Source organism: Mirounga leonina, unplaced genomic scaffold (assembly GCF_011800145.1).
Source record: "Mirounga leonina isolate KUSES-001 unplaced genomic scaffold, KU_Mleo_1.0 Mir_169, whole genome shotgun sequence".
In the NCBI taxonomy this organism is placed as follows: Eukaryota; Metazoa; Chordata; class Mammalia; order Carnivora; family Phocidae; genus Mirounga; species Mirounga leonina.
In genome coordinates this window covers 11,772,953-11,792,892 of record NW_023270431.1, presented here as the reverse complement: position 1 = coordinate 11,792,892, position 19,940 = coordinate 11,772,953, and the positions used below count along the sequence as shown (strand labels likewise).

At 35.0% G+C, this 19,940-nt stretch overlaps 1 protein-coding gene across 2 annotated transcripts in view; it reads right to left on the bottom strand.

The window, feature by feature from the left end:
• Positions 1-19,940, bottom strand: part of CADM2 (cell adhesion molecule 2) — a 1,084,478-nt gene that overhangs the window by 138,822 nt on the left and 925,716 nt on the right. For both annotated transcript variants that reach the window (XM_035015153.1, XM_035015154.1), the window contains exon 5: positions 6,871-7,041. In XM_035015153.1, coding sequence (XP_034871044.1) covers positions 6,871-7,041 — 171 coding nt within the window. The remainder of the gene's footprint in view (positions 1-6,870; positions 7,042-19,940) is intronic.

Below are 19,940 nucleotides of genomic sequence, written 5' to 3'. Positions count from 1 at the left end.
GAATTTGGAAGTAATTAAGATATTTTTCAATAGGTGAATGGATAAACAAACTCTGATATATCCGGACATTATACATTGGTCAAAACCTTATAGAATCATACAAATTAAATTGTGAAGGCTGATGTAAATTATGCACTTTAGTTAACACTAATCTATCAATATTAGTTCATCAATTGTAATGTATGCACTACAATAATGCATGATGTTAATGATAGGGGAAAATGTGAGGTGGGTAGGATATGGGTATATACAGGAACTTTGTACTTACTGCTCAATTTTTTATAAACTGAAAACTGTTCTTAAAAATAAAACCTATTAATTAAAAAAAAAAGTCTTCTGGACCCAGATGGTAAAGATTAATGACAAACTTCCTGATATATTAAAAGATAATCCAATAATGTTCAATACATCAATTGACTATAGTTTTCTAACCATATATTTTTCTCTTAGAAATGTGTGTGTGTGTGTGTGTGTGTATGCATGTATTATAGTTCAATCAGGAAATAGAACTAGAACAATTTGAAATACTTGGGATGTTAAATATGTAGTCACTTCGGAAAAATCAACCTTGGGGGCCCCTGGGCGGCTCAGTTGGTTAAGCAACTGATCTTCATTTTGGCTCAAGTCATGATTGCAGGGTTATGCGATTGAGCCCTGTGTTGGCTCTGTGCTGGGTGTGGAGCCTGCTTAATATTCTCTCTCCTTCTCCTTCTGCCCCTCCCCCCCTAAAAAAAAGAAAAAAAAAAAAGAAATATCAACCTTGAACTATATTTTAAAAACAGACTTATAAAAGAGAATGTTATTTAATCAGAAGTTAAAAATATTGGATGAGTCACTTCTTATTTTCTCAATATTAGCTTTTACTTGTCAAAATCATTTCTGTCTCATTTTCTTATCCAGTTTTTATTCTTGATTAAATTGACTTAAAATTAACTGCAAAAGACACATTGTCATCTGTATAATACATACATTCTATCATTTGGGAGTTTTTTTGACTGCCTTTTTATGAAAATAATTTGTGTGCTTAAAATAATGTTAAAAATTCTAAAATAAGCTTGATTAGGAACTTCATAATAACCTTGATTAGGAAAGGCCAGTTAAGAATATATTATATTAGGAGTGTATGTGTATGGTGAGTGTTGTGAATTGTGTAAGACTGTTGAATCACAGACCTGTACCTCTGAAACAAATAATACATATAATGTATTATGTATTATACATATAATGTATAATGTTAAAAAAAAAAGAAGATAGTAGGAAGGGAAAAATGAAGGGGGGGAATCGGAGGAGGAGATGAACCATGAGAGACTATGGACTCTGAGAAACAAACTGAGGGTTCTAGAGGGGAGGGGGGTGGGGGGATGGGTTAGCCTGGTGATGGGTATTAAAAGAGGGCACATATTGAATGGAGCACTGGGTGTTATATGCAAACAATAAATCATGGAACACTACATCAAAAACTAATGATGTAATGTTTGGTGATTAACATAACATAATAAAAAATAAATAAAATAATATATTGTATTAGTTTAATATATGAATTTAATTTTTGTTAAAATTTGGAATATCTGCTCACAAATATATACTCTTCATTGAGATTTAATAACAAAAAATGTTTACTTCTATTAATAACAGAAACTTTATAGTAACATATTGAGTCCCTGCACTCAGATCACTTAAAATATTTGGTGACTCAATTACTTTAAATAATTCAATATTTCAGGGACAAATAAAATATTCTTTTACATATAAAAGAAAAAATATGAGGGATTGGTGAAATAGATGAAGGGGATTTAGAGGTACAAACTCCCAGTTATAAAAGAAAAATATCCTGGGGATGTAATGTGCAGCAAAGGGAATATAGTCAATAGTATTTTAATCACTTTGTATGGTGACTGATGCTAACTAAACTTAAGGTGATCATTTTGTAATGTATAAAAATATCAAATCACTATGATGTACAACTGAAACTAATAAGATGTTGTATGCCAATTATACTTCTATTAAAAATTAAAAAAAAACACATAGGGATCTCAAATAGAGGTTGCAACTTTATTAATGTAGATAAATGTATCTTTTTGTCCAGGAGCATAGATTACTTCATGATTCTAGCATGTATACAATTCATGAGCTTTGCAAAATATTTTGAAATCTTAAAAAATCCTTTCAAAGTATCCTTAGGCATTAATGTGGCATTTTTTAATTGAAATAACGATTTTGATTTTTGAAAATTTAACCTAATGATAGCTCTCATTTCACCTTTCCTGACTCCTTTTACATTGGTCTCTAGACCACAGATAATTTGTGGTTGACCAGGTAATTAGATAATCAGCATTTCACAAGTGAGATGCCAAATGAATGAGATATGTTATTTTAAAAATCTACTTGAAACACTCACCTTTCTAATAAACCTAGATAGCCTGAAACATTTAATCAAGTGTTTTCTGTAATAAATAGACAAGTGGTAGAAGTATAGTTAATACAACAAACATGGGACAATTTAAAAGACACTGACCTGGGCTAGAGAGGTTAGGGAGCATTGAGTAAGTGGGAACTTGATTTTATGATATGCATATATAAACATTTATTTATATTATAAGCAAAGAATGGCACTGTTACCAAATGGTAAATACTAAACAAATGTTAATGATAGCATAAGATTTCATAATTTGATGAATTTTATATATATTGAATACTTATATAATATTTATATATTAATATTTATATTTATATAATATTGGATATTCTACATATAATTTACCATAACACACACAATATTTATATTTATATAATATTGAATATTCTACATATAATTTACCATAACACACACATATACACAGAGACTTAAAAATTTGGGTTCTTATTTATCCATATTGCATTTCGATGCCATAGTACTAAAATGAGTTCCTAGAACATTCTGGAATATTTTACTAATCTGTCTCTTCTGTTTCTCCTTTTCAATAACAGCTGATTTTTTATAAAATTTTTGTCAGTGTCACAAACAGAAAATGAATGTTCAGTTATTTTCTTCTTTTCTGTGTTTTGTTCCTATTTCTTTCTGTTTGTGCTGATACATTATTCTTATTGAGAATTAAATAAACTCTGACTTATACAATCTGTTCTTCTAAAAATTAAATCAGACAAATAAAAAGTTATTGTTTTCAAAGAGATCTGCACAAAAATAGAACAATGAATTAGAATTTCCGTCTATAAAAAGAAAGAGAGTGGCATTTTCCACCTGCTCAGGTACAAAGTGTGCTGTTACCTGTTGTGCAAAATTTGCAGGCATTTGTGGTTCACAGTGAAAAGTCTACATTTTCTTAAATTTCAAGTTTAAAGAAACTATCTTCCTTTAATGACATTAAAATTTATGATTAATATCTTATAAGGAAATGCATGTTGCTGTGAAATACTTGAGACTGAATCCTCCTAAATTGTATATCACAGGGTTATGTGGTTAAAACACAGGCCTAGAAATATAATTCCTCCTACTCTATTTTTTGCTTTTTGCCCTATGTGTTTAACACTTCTTTCTAATTTCTTATCAAACTTTCCTTCAACAATTACACAGGATTTTAATTTCAAGTATAGTCATAACTTTCCATTATTGTAGGGTTATATATTTGGTCTTGTCACTCACCACAGTGGCAACTCTTTTGTTCTGGGGTCCAAAATGCTAAAAATTCTTCCATTTGGCCCAATCTTTGTGGTTACTCATGATGGGACCGTTGTAAAACAATGTGGAAATCCTAAATTTATGTTCCACAAATTCTAGACTGATCACCTTCTTCCTCTTCCAATTCTTTCTCTGTTCCCCCATTTACATCCATGGAAATTTCCACATCATGTATATTGCACATGTGTACCTATGCAGAGCCATGAAGACCACACCCACTTTGTTCAATTTGCTCTAATGTTAATGCAAACTGTTGCTAAATGCCTACTCTCCATTCTCCACTCCACATTTCATCTCTGCATCCGTAAAGGAACATTCAGCATTATCATCAGTTAGTTTTAATTACCTTCACATACTTGAATGGTGGTATGCTAGATGCTAAAAGAAATAACTTAAATAGATATGGTCTCTGCCTTCTAACCACTTACATATTAAACCATGATAAAATGAGTTGTTATTTTTAATTGGATAGTAAGTGTAACATTTTTCATGTAAAACTTTCTAAAAAATGAGACAATTCAATTGCCTTCCTCCATGAAGTTCGCTTAATAACACACACTGAAATATAGTGAACAGCAAAAAATGCCCAGAAAGTGTATATATAATAGCTCCATTTTAGACTCCCAAGAAATTAAAAATGACTTTGGCTGCTAACAATTGGCATCTGACAGCTAAGCTGAAATATTCTCAACAAACATAAACAATTCTCTAGAATCTAAACAAGAATCAGCTAGAGCTACCCTGTGACTATGGGGTGGAAGAAGGCAAAGGCAAGTCTATTCCATGTCCAGGTCTGAAACAAGACAGAGACCAGGACACTCAGCAACCACAAAAAATTAGCATGATTAACTGCTGCATCTTTATAACAGTAAATCTAATTCTGCTTTGATGTTTTTGTTTTCTAGGTAAAAGTTACCAACATACACATGTTTGATTTGTCCCCAGTACTGACAGCATTCAATCCAGAATCCTCTTCAGAATATTCAGGACAAACCCAAATCCTGTAACAAGGCTCTTCAGGCTAAGTGCTCTTATAAAAGAGACCCCGAAGAGCTCCTTAGCCCCTTCTGCCATGTGCAGACACAGAGAGGAGATAGCCATCTATGAACCAGGATGAAGCCCCTTACCTGCTCCTTGATCTTGGACTTCCAGCCTCTAGAACTGTGAGAAATAAACTTCTTTGGTTTATAAGCCTCCCAGTCTATGGGTATTTTTGTTACAGCAATTTGAACTAACTAAGGCAAGTAGCATTCATTGAAAATTCATTAAATGCCATAAACAAATTGTTTAGTTTGATCCTTATAGAAAAGAATTATCTAATTTGTAATCAAAGCTCAAACAGTTTTAGCAATTGTCCCAAGGTGTCACTGAAAATAAATGTTGAAATTTGAAAATAATCTCGGTTTGGGCTCTAAAATATGCTTGCTGCAGAATTTGGTTCAAAAAGAACAAGAGGAAAATTAATGAAACTAACTCAACATAATTGAAATTATTTAAAATATTTTAATAATTTTAATTAGTATTAAACTAAAAGTAACTAAAACACAGTGAGCAATAATTAAAAATCATAATCAGATTGACATTCCTTTATCAAAAAGTGAAAAAAAAAGTCTGATTCTCCTGGTAAATCTCTGATCTTCACCCATAAATACTCTCCAGTTATCCCTCTACTCTGGTCTTACTAATATTTTTTTATTTAAATATATGCATAATATAAATATAATTTATACTTATATATAAATATGTAGAGAAATACAATTATATAATTTAATATGTAATAAAATATATATTTACTTATAAACACATTATATATATATGCTATATACTAACACACACACACACACACACACACTTTCCTTCAATTCCATTCCAATTTCTCAAATTGTACTACTTATCACCTCTGCTTTATTTTGTTTCCCATGGCAGTTAATACACAGCATGCTATATGTTGTTTTTATTTATTTTGCTTTTCTGTCATTCCTACGTAGAATGGATGCTGTAATAAAACTGGGGTTTATTGCTGGTGGTGGTGTGGTAATTTTGACACATGAAGACAATCCTAATTTGTTTTGTTAATGTTATTTTTTGGTCACTTATGTAACCCCAGTGCCTAAAATAATGCCTTTATCATAGTAGGCAATCAATAAGTTCTTGTTGAATAAATAAATAAAAACAAAATAAAGTGAGGATTTTAAAAGACCAGTACTTAGATTTAACATTTTAGGATTTAATGTAATTTTATATTACACAGAAATTCTAAACACAAACTGTAACTTTATCACAAACAAAAGCTTTCCGATATTAAAAAAAATGAAGTAATTTAATTCAGAAATGCAATCCTGGGGGCTCTACTTTTTCAACTTTATCTTATATATTTCAGTTGATTCATTTTCATGTGGATAAATATGTCTAGATCACCTGTTATATTCCAGGGCCTTGTTAACTAATAAAAATGTCATGATTACAAGTCTACCATTCGCTAGTTGTGTGAACTTGGCCAAATGACAACCACTATAACCTTCATTGTCTTTGTCCATAAACTGTGACTAGAGGGGGTAACTACTCACCAGGTTTTTATGCTGATGCCCTAACATGAGACATGAGATGAAATCATGCCTATGAAGCATTTAGCACTGCCCCTGGCCCACTGGAGTCATCCAATTAATATTGTTCCTATTACTTGTCAGTAATGGTGAAGTTGATGAAGAAAACATAATGGATATGCCAATGTATTTATAAAGACAAAGAGTATCTCATATAGAAGGTAAAAATTGTCTAAATTTAAAAGCACAGATAGGACAACATGTTTATGCATAACAAAGTTACTTTCATACAATAAGGTCCATCAAGGCTCTTCAGATTCCCCACTCTCACTGACTCTGCCAAAATAATTACTCTTCCTACCCCACCCACAGGCATACACAAGCGTCAAGTCACCATGTAGAACATGATTAGAAGTTCTAACCTTGAATAAGCATATTTCCTTTATTTCTCTTCCTTGTCAAGAATGATATTCAGGCAAGAACTACCTTCCTCTGAATGCGATTAATACCAGTGAGAATAGTTGTACTTCACTTTGCTGAAGATTTTGCTGCACACATGTGGCACTTCAGGATCGTTTGAAATGATTTTAGATGTAGATGAAGAGATCTGCTTCTGCTGAGATAAATGGGAAGGGAGTAGTGTTTACTTACAGTGTATTTCTAGCACCTGCATGGCCACCTGAGGGGTGGCATTGAGAGATTCATGGTCTACTCTGCAGATCACAGCCACGCCATCATCGCTCCGGTCCACTCGGAAATCCAGTGTACTGCTGACAGTGAAGGTTTTGCGATTTGCATCCTCTTCTTTTAAATATTTTACATCTGAAAATCAAATATAAGTTTTAAAGATTCTGTGACATTATCTTTCAAAATGTAACAGATTTCATTTACTCAAGACACAACTGGAAGCACCATCTCCCTCTCTTTTTCAATTTTTAAAAAGCAAGTATTTGTTTATTTAACATTTAATCTATTTTGGTTTGAGCAAATAAAAATACTTCAGAAATAAAACTTAAAATGTAACTGCATAAATAAAATAAAAGGGTGGGACACAGAACTATATTCCTTTAGTGACAGGTTTTTTGGTTTGTTTGTTGTTTTTTTTTATACTCCATTTGGGAGATCAGGCCATTTTACAATATTAACCTCCTTTCTTTAGATTTAAGTTTTAAATAAATATAATCTTAATTCTGTGAGCCTCAAGTACAGTTGGGAAGGCCAAATTCACAACATCAGGTTATTCCTAAAAGAAAGTGCAATGTATTTGAGCTATGATTTCAACATGAACAATATAAAATGAACATAATTGGGGCGCCTGGGTGGCTCAGTTGGTTAAGCGACTGCCTTCGGCTCAGGTCATGATCCTGGAGTCCCGGGATCGAGTCCCGCATCGGGCTCCCTGCTCGGCAGGGAGTCTGCTTCTCCCTCTGACCCTCCCCCCTCTCATGTGCTCTCTCTCTCAAATAAATAAATAAAATCTTTAAAAAAAAATAAAATGAACATAATTGCTAAAGAATACCTACAATGAGAAAGTTGTCATCTTTTATAAAGAAAAGGAAGAAGATGTGGATTCTAAATTCTCAACAAAATACCAGCAAATCAAATACAACAATACATTAAAAGAATCATTCACCACAATCAAGTAGGATTTATTACTGGGCTGCAAGGGTGATTCAATATTCACAAATCAACCGATGTGATACACCACATTAATGAAAGAACAAGAATCATATGATCCTATCAATAGATGCAGAAAAAGCATCTGACAAAGTACAGCATCCATTCTTGATAAATCCCTCAACAAAGTAGGGATAGAGGGAATATACCTCAACCTCATAAAGGCCATATACAAAAGACAAACAGTGAATATAATCCTCAATGGGGAAAAACAGAGCTTTTCCCCCACGGTCAAGATCAAGACAGGGACGTCCACTCTCACCACTGTTATTTAACACAGTACTGGAAGTCCTAACTTCAGCAATGAGACAACACAAAGAAATAAAAGGCATCCAAATTGGCAAGAAAGAAGTCAAACTTTCACTATTCACAGGTGACATGATACTTTATGTAGAAAACCTGAAAGACTCCACCAAAAAGTTGCTAAATCTGATACATGAATTCAGTAATATCACAGGATACAAAATCAATGTACAGAAATCTATGACATTTCTACACACCAATAAGCAAGCAGCAGAAAGAGATGTCAAGGAAATGATCCCATTTATAATTGCACCAAAACCCATAAGATACCTAGGAATAAACCAAAGAGGTAAAAGAACTGTACTCTGAAAACTATATAACACTTATGAAAGAAATTGAAGAAGACACAAAGAAATGGAAAAAACATTCCATATTCATAAATTGGAAGAACAAATATTGTTAAAAGCAATCTACACATTTAATGCAATCCCTATCAAACAATCCTAAAATTTGTATGGAACCACAGAAAAACCTGAATAGCAAATGCAATCTTGAAAAAGAAAAGCAAAGCTGGAGGTATCAAGCTATATTACCGGCTGTAGTCATCAAGACAGTATGGTACTGGCACAAAAACAGACACATTGATCAATAGAACAGAATAGAAAACCCAGAAATGGACCCACAACTCCATGGTCAACTAATCTTCGAAAAGAAGGAAAAAATATCCAATGGAAAAAAGACAGTCTCTTCAACAAATGGTGTTGGGAAAACTGGACTGTACAACATGCAGAAGAATGAAACTGGATCACTTTCTTATACCATATGCAAAAATAAATTCAAAATGGATGAAAGACCTAAATGTGAGATGGAAACCATCAAACTATGAGAGGAGAACACAGGCAGTAACTTCTTTGACCTCAGCTGTAGCAACTTCTTACTAGACATGTTGCCAGAGGCAAGGGAAACAAAAGCAAAAATGAACTATTGGGACTTCATCAAGATAAAAAGCTTCTGCACAGCAAAGGAAACAATCAACAAAACTAAAAGGCAGTCTACAGAATATGAGAAGATATTTCCAAATGACATATCAGATAAAGGGCTAGTATCCAAAATGTATAAAGAACGTATCAAACTCAACACCCAAGAAACAAATAATCCAGTAAAGAAATGGGCAGAAGAAATCAACGGGCAGAAGAAATCAGCAGATACTTTTCCAAAGAAGACATCCAGATGGCTAACAAACACATGAAAAGATGCTCAACATCACTCAGCATCAGGGAAATACAAATCAAAATGGCAATGAGACACCACCTCACACCTGTCAGAATGGCTAAAATTAACAACACAGGAAACAATAGATGTTGGTGAGGATGTAGATAAAGGGGAACCCTCTGACACTCTTGGTGGGAATGCAAACTGGTGCAGCCACTCTGGAAAACAGTAAGGAGTTTCCTCAAACAGTTAAAAATAGAAGTACACTATGATCCAGCAATTGCACTACTAGGTATTTACCCAAAGGATATAAAAATTCTGATTCAAATGGACACACACAACCCGATGTTTATAGCAGCACTATCAACAATAGCCAAGTTATGGAAATAGCCCAAATATCCATCGACTGATGAATGGATAAAGAAAATGTGGAATATTACTTAGTCATAAAAAATAATGAAATCTTGCCATTTGCAATGACATGGATAGAGCTAGAGAGTTGTGATGAGCACTGGGTGGGGTGCTCATGTGTTTATGTAAGTGATGAATCACCAAATTCTACTGCAGAAACTATTATACTATATGTTAACTAATTGGAATTTAAATAAAAACTTGAAACAACAAAAAAAAAGATTTTACTTGGAAAAAAGGGAAGAGGACAGTCATCTGAATAATTTGAGTATTTAAAAATATATATTTGCAGTGAACTTTACATTGAGATAAATGCTCTTCACTTGGTTGGAGAATTTATTTCAGCATGAATGAAATAAATCTTGAGGAATACTTTCCTCAAGATGTGTATTCATTTATTGATATTTAAACTTACTGTGCATGATTAAGATTCATTGTTTTTTGTTTGTTTGTTTGTTTGTTTTAAGATTCATTGTTAAATGGTAAACTCAGGGATTATTTGTTCTTTATGGAAAAGAGGTTTAATATATTTTCATTTAATTTAAAATTTCTTAAGTTTAAAGTAGTTGATAAGAAGAGGGTAATTTTAATGGATTAGAAATCAAAATGACAGGCTAAAGTTAAGATATTATAACAAGATCTTCAATGTAGTTGAGGGAGAAAGCTGTTCCATTTTCTTACTCTTTCATTTCAAATGAGCAATGATAATTTCAGGAAAAGAGTTATGTTGAATAAAATGCATAAAATATTTGATTTTACTATGTATTAAATAATCAGGAAATGACAGATGTTGGCAAGGGTGCGGAGAAAGGGGAGCCCTCCTAAACTGTTGGTGGGAATGCTAGCTGGTGCAGCCACTCTGGAAAACAGTATGGAGTTTCCTCAAAAAGTTGAAAATAGAGCTACCCTATGACCCAGCAATTGCACTACTGGGTATTTACCCTAAAGATACAAATGTAGTGATCTGAAGGGGTATGTGCACCCCAATGTTTATACCAGCAATGTCCACAAGAGCCAAACTATGGAAAGAGCCAAGATATCCATCAACAGATGAATGGATAAAGAAGATGTGGTGTATATATATACAATGGAATATTATGCAGCCATCAAAAAAATGAAATCTTGCCATTTGCAATGATGTGGATGGAACTAGAGGGAAATTGACTTATTATAAAATAAGTCAATCAGAGAAAGACAAGTATCATATGATCTCACTGATACACGGAATTTGAGAAAGAAGACAGAGGATCATAGGGGAAGGGAGGGAAAAATGAAACAAGACGAAACTGGAGAGGGAGACAAACCATAAGAGAATCTTAATCTCAGGAAACAAACTGATGGTTGCTGGAGTGGAGGGGGGTGGGAGGGTTGGGGTGGCTGGGTGATGGGCTTTGGGGAGGGTATGTGCTATGGTAAGCACTGTGAAATGTGTAAGACTGATGAATCACAGACCTGTACCCCTGAAACAAATAATACATTATATGTTAATAAAAAAATAAAATAAATAAAACATTTAAAGACATATTAATTACAATGAAGTAATATAAGTTCAGCTTCTCCATTGTTGTGCTCTATGCAAAGATCTGACTTTGAAAGTAATACTGAATTTGAGGTATTTGGTGGGTAGATATTTGCATGGTCCATTGAGTTTTACTTATTTCCAGAGAAGTCTGACTTTATGTTATTTGATTAAAAAATAGAATAAATATTAGTAAAGGATAAAACTAGGTAAATGTTCCATGTCTTATTGAAAATATATGATTGTGTTCACAAATTAGGAAACAATTACCTAATTAAGACTTTACCATTACAATTTTTTTATGTGATTTAGACAGTTCTGAGAGTAAGAAAAATTTCTAACATTTGAAAAGAAGAAAATTTCTAACATCGAAAAATAGAAGAACAAAAAATCTCAATTATACCTTTTTAACTATAAATCAATCATACAGGATACAAGATTTTTCATAAATATGTCTTATGAAATAACTCATTTTTGCTAACCAAAGTCATTTCTGAGACTTTTGCATTTGAAAATTAGTTTCAATCTCAGTTTAAAAAATATTAGAGTAAAAGATGGAATTATTTCCTTTCAGTCAAAATATGTCAGGAAAATACAGCCCTTTGTTATATTAAATATATATATATATATATATATATATATATATATATATATATATGATCTTTTACTTTTCAGTGTTTTATAGATTTATACAAACTGTTTCCTCATTTTTATATTTTACATTCTTTCCTATAAATCCATGTCCAACATTTTCTGGTTTGTAGCTCTAAGCAATGGCAGTATAAGAAAATTTAGATCTCTTAACAAACCACTTTTATAATTATGTTATACAATATACAAAAAATTATTCTAAAATATTGCTGCTAATTGTTTAATTTTAATAACAGCTGTATTTTAAGAACCCACACATCTGCTTCCTTTAGCTGATTCGTTTACAAAATTATCACTTAATGTAATATTAATTGGACACATAAAATCTGATAGCAATTGTATATAACATAAAATTTTAATGCGCATCATTCAAATAGAATAAACAAAAGTATAATTTATTGCTTTTAATGTTAGCTTATGGGACAGCCTATAGGGTTCCTAGAAGCTCTAAGATGAATAAGAAAAAACATCAAGAAGAGCCAATCATATTATCTTTTCTTATATTTTATGCTGATCTCCTCCTTACCCCCACCCTCTAAAAAATACAGGCAGGAAATTGTACTTAAAATTTATGTCTATTTTTGCCTTCTAGCTTTATAAAATAACTAATGTATTCACAGTTGTAGAATCAATAGAAGTTTTCTTTATATTGCTCAGTTAATTTGATGATTGCATGTGTACTCTTGTTTCAAGTTCTGTCTTGCATCAGGGTTTCCATTTTTTCTCCTCTGGCATGTCCTTTCACTACATTGAGATCTAGTGCAGTATTTTTCAAAATGGAATGGACAGGGGCTCCTGGGTGGCTCAGTTGGTTAAGTGACTGCCTTTGGCTCAGGTCATGATCTCAGGGTCCTGGGATTGAGCCCCACATGAGGCTTCCTGCTCAGCAGGAGGCCTGCTTCTCCCTCTCCCACTCCTCCTGCTTGTGTTCCCTCTCTCACTCTCTGTCAAATAAATAAATAAAATCTTAAAAAAAAATGGAATGTACATATATATCACCTTTGGATCTTGGTAAAATGCAGATTCTGATTCAATATTTTGTGGGATAGAGCCTGAAAGTCTGTTGCTGGCCCATGGACATATTTTGAGGAGCAAGGGTAAAGTAGATGATTTTTCAATACCAGAGATGTAGCCAAAGATGAAGAGAAAATATTGGGACTTACTCTAACCCCCTTTCTCTCTTCATCTCAATTTCTCTCTCTCTATCATTTTAATTTCCTCTCCTCCTAACCTCCCATTCTATCTTTACTATTTTAAAATATGTATTTCTTCTCATTTTTTTTACATTTTTCAAAACATGCATTTCATATATTATGTAACATATTGGTATGATGGTCAACACAAGTTGAGATCAAGCAATAAACAGAGGTGATTCTAGGATTACTTTCCCTCATAATCCTTGCTGCCTCCCTTCTATCTTTTTTCCAAAAGAGGTTCTGGACTTTTAGCACTTGTTCACAAATAATCCAAACAGTGGTTGTTTTGGGTGGATGGCAGTTCAGAACTGTCTTATTATGCTATCACTGTCTACATTAGAAATTTTCTGTAATAAAAAAAGTTATACTCCGCTGCTCTATCACTGAGGGTTCTAGAGGGGAGGTGGGTGGGAGGATGGGTTAGTCTGGTGATGGGTATTGAGGAGGGCACGTTCTGCATGGAGCACTGGGTGTTATGCACAATGAATCATGGAACACTACATCTAAAACTAATGATGTAATGTATGGGGATTAACATAACAAAAAAAAATTTAAAAAAAATGTTATAAAGAAATCTGCCTAGGAAAATTCTTCGAGTGTGCTTCTCAACAAAAGTTATTTTCCTGAACATTTCTTTTTTTCTTTTTTTTTTTTAAGATTTTATTTATTTATTTGACAGAGAGAGACACAGCAAGAGAGGGAATACAAGCAGGGGGAATGGGAGAGGGAGAAGCAGGCTTCCCGTGGAGCAGGGAGCCCGATGTGGGGCTCAAACCCATACCCCAGGATCATGACCTGAGCTGAAGGCAGATGCTTAACCACTGAGCCACCCAGGTGCCCCTTCCTGAACATTTCTTGAATGTGAAGTCTCAAAGTAAGTAATTATCTACCAGTTTTTATATTTATCTTTATGAGACTTGAAATGTAGAACAGTAGTCTGCTTATATTTGGGATTTTAGATCTTGATCTCACCAAGAGCCAAGGTGAAAAAAACAAAACAAAAACAAAAAAGCAGATGTAATCGTGAGTGAGACACCCAGAGCCTCTAAATTAACAAATTTAGAAGCCCTGAATCAGGTTAGCTAAGGAACGAAGGTCATCTGCATGGTTTTTTTTTTTTGTTTGTTTGTTTGTTTGTTTTTTACATATAAAACTTCTCATAAGATATCAAATCTCATGAGCTACATCCATATCCATCTTTCCAGATTTATAATGTTAGGTCACCTGCCTCTATGTCTATAGTTTCCAGCCTCTTTTGGACTGGATTTTTCCAAAGGAAATCATCTAAAGTGCAGTTCCTTGGAAAGTCACCTTGTCTCCACAGTGGTTCTAATCACCCTGAGTAGTACAATCTGAATATTATGATGCATTTCCTTTCTGCACTTTTGTGATTTTAATCCCATTTAAACAGATCCAGAAAGAACATACTCCCATTCTTATTAAGGGCAATCTTGTTTCACATCCTGTGGAAGCCTTCTCTATCAGACGTCCACCTAATGTGGGCCAGTTTCCTTTTAATCCATGGGAAGGCCAATAGGCCATAGCCATATTGGGAACAAGGTGAGATTTAGACACAGCTTCCAGCTGATCCCAGTACTGAGAGTGCCATAACTTCTAATCATTGAGACACATCTCTTAGGAATTATGTAGGACATTATTCAACTTCTCTTGATCTATTTGGGCCTTTAATTTTCTGGCCATGACCAAAGCTGCAGGGTCACAGTGTTTACCCCAGATATTGATGCTTCTGTAGAACTTGAACTTCACTATTATTTTCAGAGTCTGGGTTTGTACCAGTGTTTTATTGTGGATCAGATGATAATTTTAGGGAATTATTTTGAATCCATATTAATGATACTTTAATGATTTGGCAATTTGTTAGTAAGCTGAATGTATGCCCTCTTGTCATAGAGAAGAGAAAATGTGAGTATTATACAAGGTAATTTTATGTCAAAAATTTGAAGTGATCATTTTGGATAACTGGATATGTTGTGTAATAACTACTTAAAAGAAGCTCTATAGATCAAATTTTCTAAAACTAAATACACTATTTTTAGAAGATAACCAGCTCTCTGTTACTTTTTAATATTGACATAAAGTAACTATGCCTGATTAACTCATTCAGTAACTTAGATGCATTTTTTTTTAAGATTTATTTATTTAGAGGAGCAAGATAGCAGAGGAGTAGGAGACCTAAATTTCACCTGGTCCCAGGAATTCAGCTAGATGGGGATCAAACCATTCTGAACACCTATGAACTCAACAGGAGATCAAAGAAAAAAATAGCAGCAACTCCAAAAAGAAAAGCGACCACTTTCTGGAAGGTAGGATATGCAGAGAAGTGAATCCGAGGTGATATTCAGAAAGATAGATCGCGGGGGGCGGGGGCGGGGGGAGCCTCTGTCAGCCGCTACTGGCAAGTGAAAGAGCAGCGGAGCACAAAATTGGAACTTTTAGAAGTCTGCTTTGCTGAGGGACGTCGCTCCAGTGGCTAAGCGGGGGGGGGGGGCCAGGCGGGGGCTCGAAGCGGGGAGGGCGTCTGGGGGTGGGGGGGGGGAGGGGGGGGGGGGGGGGGGGGGGGGGGGGGGGGGGGGGGGGGGGGGGGGGGGGGGGGGGGGGGGGGGGGCCTCGCTGGGACTGTGTGATCTCAGGAACTTCGGGGTCACAGAAAGACTGGGGATGCCTGAGTGTGCTAGAGCTCCCAGCTATTGGAACAGGGAAACCAGCTGCAGAGATGGAGCTGAGGAATGGGCTCTCAACTCGGGATCACCGTAAACTGTGATCTGCAGCACAGTCAGTCCACTGCTCTTCCAGCAGGGACCCAACATGCAGCAGATCCGGGGAGACACCCCTTCCTCCCCTGGGAGGAGCAGTGCAGAGCATACTGCAGGGATCTGTTGGGTTTGTAGACTCCACACGGGGTCATGTGCCAGAGACAGAAATGCTTGGTCACAGGCTGGGTGAGCACCGAGTGTGGCCAAAGACCGGGGAGCTGGGAGTGACTGACTGCTTTTCTCTGGGGACTCACTGGGGAGTGGGGCCCCGAGTTCTTGGCTCCTCTAGGGTGGAGACTGGGAGGCCGCCATTTTCACTCTCATCCTCCAAAGCTGTACTGAAAGCTTGCAGGGAACAAGAGCTACGAGAACAAACCCAAGCAGATTACTTGGCCCAGCCCCAGCAAGGGCGGGACAATTCTGTCTCCCACAAAGACATTTGAGAATCACTGCAACAGGCCCCTCCCCCAGAAGATCAGCAAAAACAGCCAACCAAGACCAAGTTTACCGATCAATGAGAACAGCAGAACTCCAGCACTAGGGGAATACTGCACACAGAATTCATGGTTTTTTTTCCCATGATTCTTTAGTCTTTCAAAGTTAATTTTTTTAATTTTCCTTTTTTTTCTTTTCTATTTTTTTTTAAATTTTTCTTGTTCCCTTTTTCAACCAACATCTCATCAATCCCTTTTTTAAAAATCTTTCCTATTTTTCATTTTTAGAGTCATATTCTATCCTTTCATTGTAGTTAACCTTATTTTTGGTATATAAATATAAGTTGTTCTCTCTTTAAAATTTTGGAATACAGTTTCTTCTAATAGACCAAAATATACCCTAAATCTCTAGTGTACGGCTTTGTTCTAGTCTCTTGCCTGATCACATCCTCTCCCATTTTCTTTTTTTTAATTTCTCTTCTTTATTTTTTCAACCAACTTCTTATCAATTTCTTTTATAAAACTTTTATAATTTTCATCTTTACAGTCATATTCTATCCCTTCATCATATTTACCCTTATTTTTGTACATATAGAAGTTTTCTTTCTTTAAAATTTTTGGAGGAAGTTTCTTCTAACAGACAAAAATACACACAAAATCTAGTGTGTGTCACTGATCTATTTACCAGCCTGATCCTATTTGATCATATTCTTTTTTCGTTCTTTCTTTCTTTTCTCTTTCTTTCCCTTTCTTTCCCCTCAGTTTCAGGTCTCTTCTGATTTGTTTAGTGTATATTTTTCTGGGGTCATTGTTACCCTGTTAGCATTTTGTTCTCTCATTCATCTGTTCTCCTCTGGACAAAATGACAAGATGGAAAAAATCACCTCAAAAAAAAGAACAAGAGGCAGTACAAACTGCCAGGGACCTAATCAATATGGACATTAGTAAGATGTTGGAATTAGAGTTCAGAATGATATTATAAAGATACTGGCTGGGCTTGAAAAAAGCATGGAACATACTAGAAAAACCCTTTCTAGAGAAATAAAAGAATTAAAATCTAACCAAGTTGAAATCAAAAAGGCTATTAATGAGGTGCAATCAGAAATGAAGGCTCTGGCTGCTAGGATAAATGAAGCAGAAGAGAGAATTAGTGATGTAGATAACCAAATGATGGAGAATAAAGAAGCTGAGAAAAAGAGAGATAAACAACTACTGGATCATGAGGGCAGAATTCAAGAAATAAGTGATACCATAAGATTAAACAAAATTAGAATAATTGGGATCCCAGAAGAAGAAGAGAGAGAGGGGCAGAAGGTATATTGCAGCAAATTATAGCAGAGAACTTCCCTAATTTGGGGAAGGAAATAGGCATCAAAATCCAGGAGGCACAGAGAGCCCCCCTCAAAAATCAATAAAAATTGGTCAACACCCTGACATCTCATAGGAAAAGTTACAAGTCTTGATTACAGAGAGAAAATCCTGAAAGCAGCTGGAACAAGAGGTCTGTCACCTACAATGGTAGAACCATTAGATTGGAACATTCCTTCCACAGAGACCTGTCAGGCCAGAAAGGACTGGCATGATATATTCAGAGCACTAAATGAGAAAAATATGCAGCCAAGAAACTATATCCAGCCAGGCTGTCACTGAAAATAGAAGGAGAGATAAAAAGCTTCCAAGACAAACAAAAACCAGAAGATTTTGCAAATATGAAACCAGCCCTACAAGAAATATTGAAAGGCCTCCTGTACGCAAAGAAAGAGTCTAAAAGTAACATGGATCAGAAAGGAACAGAGACAACATACAGTAACAGTCACCTTACAGGCAATACAATGGCACTAAATTCATATCTTTCAATAGTTACCCTGAATATAAATGGGCTAAATGCCCCAATCAAAAGACACAGGGTATCAGACTGGATAAAAAAACAAGGCCCATCAATATGTTGTCTGCAAGAGACTCATTTTAGACCCAAGACACCTCCAGATTGAAAGTGAGGGGGTGGAAAACCATTTACCATGCTAATGGACACCAAAAGAAAGCTGGGGTGGCAATCCTTATATCAGACAAATTAGATTTTAATCCAAAGACTATAATAAGAGATGAGGAAGAGCACTATATCATGCTTAAAGGGTCTATTCAAAAGAAGATCTAACAATTGTAAATATCTATGCCCCTAACATGGGCATAGATGGGCAAAGAAACACGTTGACAACAATACAATAACAGTAGGGGAGTTTAACACCACCCTCACTGAAATGGACAGATCATCTAAGCAAAAGATCAACAAGGAAATAAAGGCTTTAAATGACACACTGGAACAAATGGACGTCACAGATACATTCAGAATATCCCATCCCAAAGCAACAGAATACACATTCTTCTCTAGTGCCCATGGAACATTCTCCAGAATAGATCACATCCTAGGTCACAAATCAGGTCTCAACTAGTACCAAAAGACTGGGATCATTCCCTGCATATTTTCAGACCACAATGCTTTGAAACTAGAACTCAATCACAAGAGGAAAGTCAGAAAAAACTCATATACATGGAAGCTAAAGAGCATCCTAGTAAAGAATGAATGGGTCAACCAGGAAATTAAAGAAGAATTTAAAAAATCGTGGAAACAAATAAAAATGAAAACACAACTGCTCAAAATCTTTGGGATGCAGCAAAGGCAGTCCTAAGAGGAAAGTATATAGCAATACAAGCATTTCTCAAGAAACAAGAAAGGTCTCAAATACACAACCTAACCCTACACCTAAAGGAGCTGGAGAAAGAACAGCAAATAAAGCCTAAACCCACCAGGAGAAGAGAAATAGTAAAGATCAGAGCAGAAATCAATGAAATAGAAACCAAAAAAACAGTACAACAATTCAATGAAACTAGGAGCTGATTCTTTGAAAGAATTAATAAGATTGATAAACCCCTGGCCAGACTTATCAAAAAGAAAAGAGAAATGACCCAAATAAATAAAATCATGAATGAAAGAGGAGAGATCACAACCAACACCAAAGAAATACAAATAATTATAAAAACATATTATGAGCAACTATATGCCAGCAAATTAGATAGCCTGGAAGAAATGGATGCATTCCTAGAGATGTAAAAACTACCAAAACTGAACCAGGAAGACATAGAAAACCTGAACAGACCTATAACCACTAAGGAAATTGAAGCAGTCATCAAAAATCTCCCAACAAACAAGAGCCCAGGGCCAGATGGCTTCCCAGGGGAATTCTTCCAAACATTTAAAGAAGAATTAATGCCTATTCTTCTGAAACTATTCCAAAACATAGAAATGGAAGGAAAACTTCCAAACTCATTTTATGAGGCCAGCATTACCTTGATCCCAAAACCAGACAAAGACCCCATCAAAAAGGAGAATTACAGACCAATATCCCTGATGAACATGGATGCAAAAATTCTCACCAAAATACTAGCCAATAGGATCCAACAGTACATTAAAAGGATTATTCACCACGACCAAGTGGGATTTATTCCTGGGCTGCAAGATTGGTTCAACATCTGCAAATCAATCAATGTGATAGAATACATTAATTAAAGAAAGAACAAGAACCATATGATCCTCTCAATAGATGCA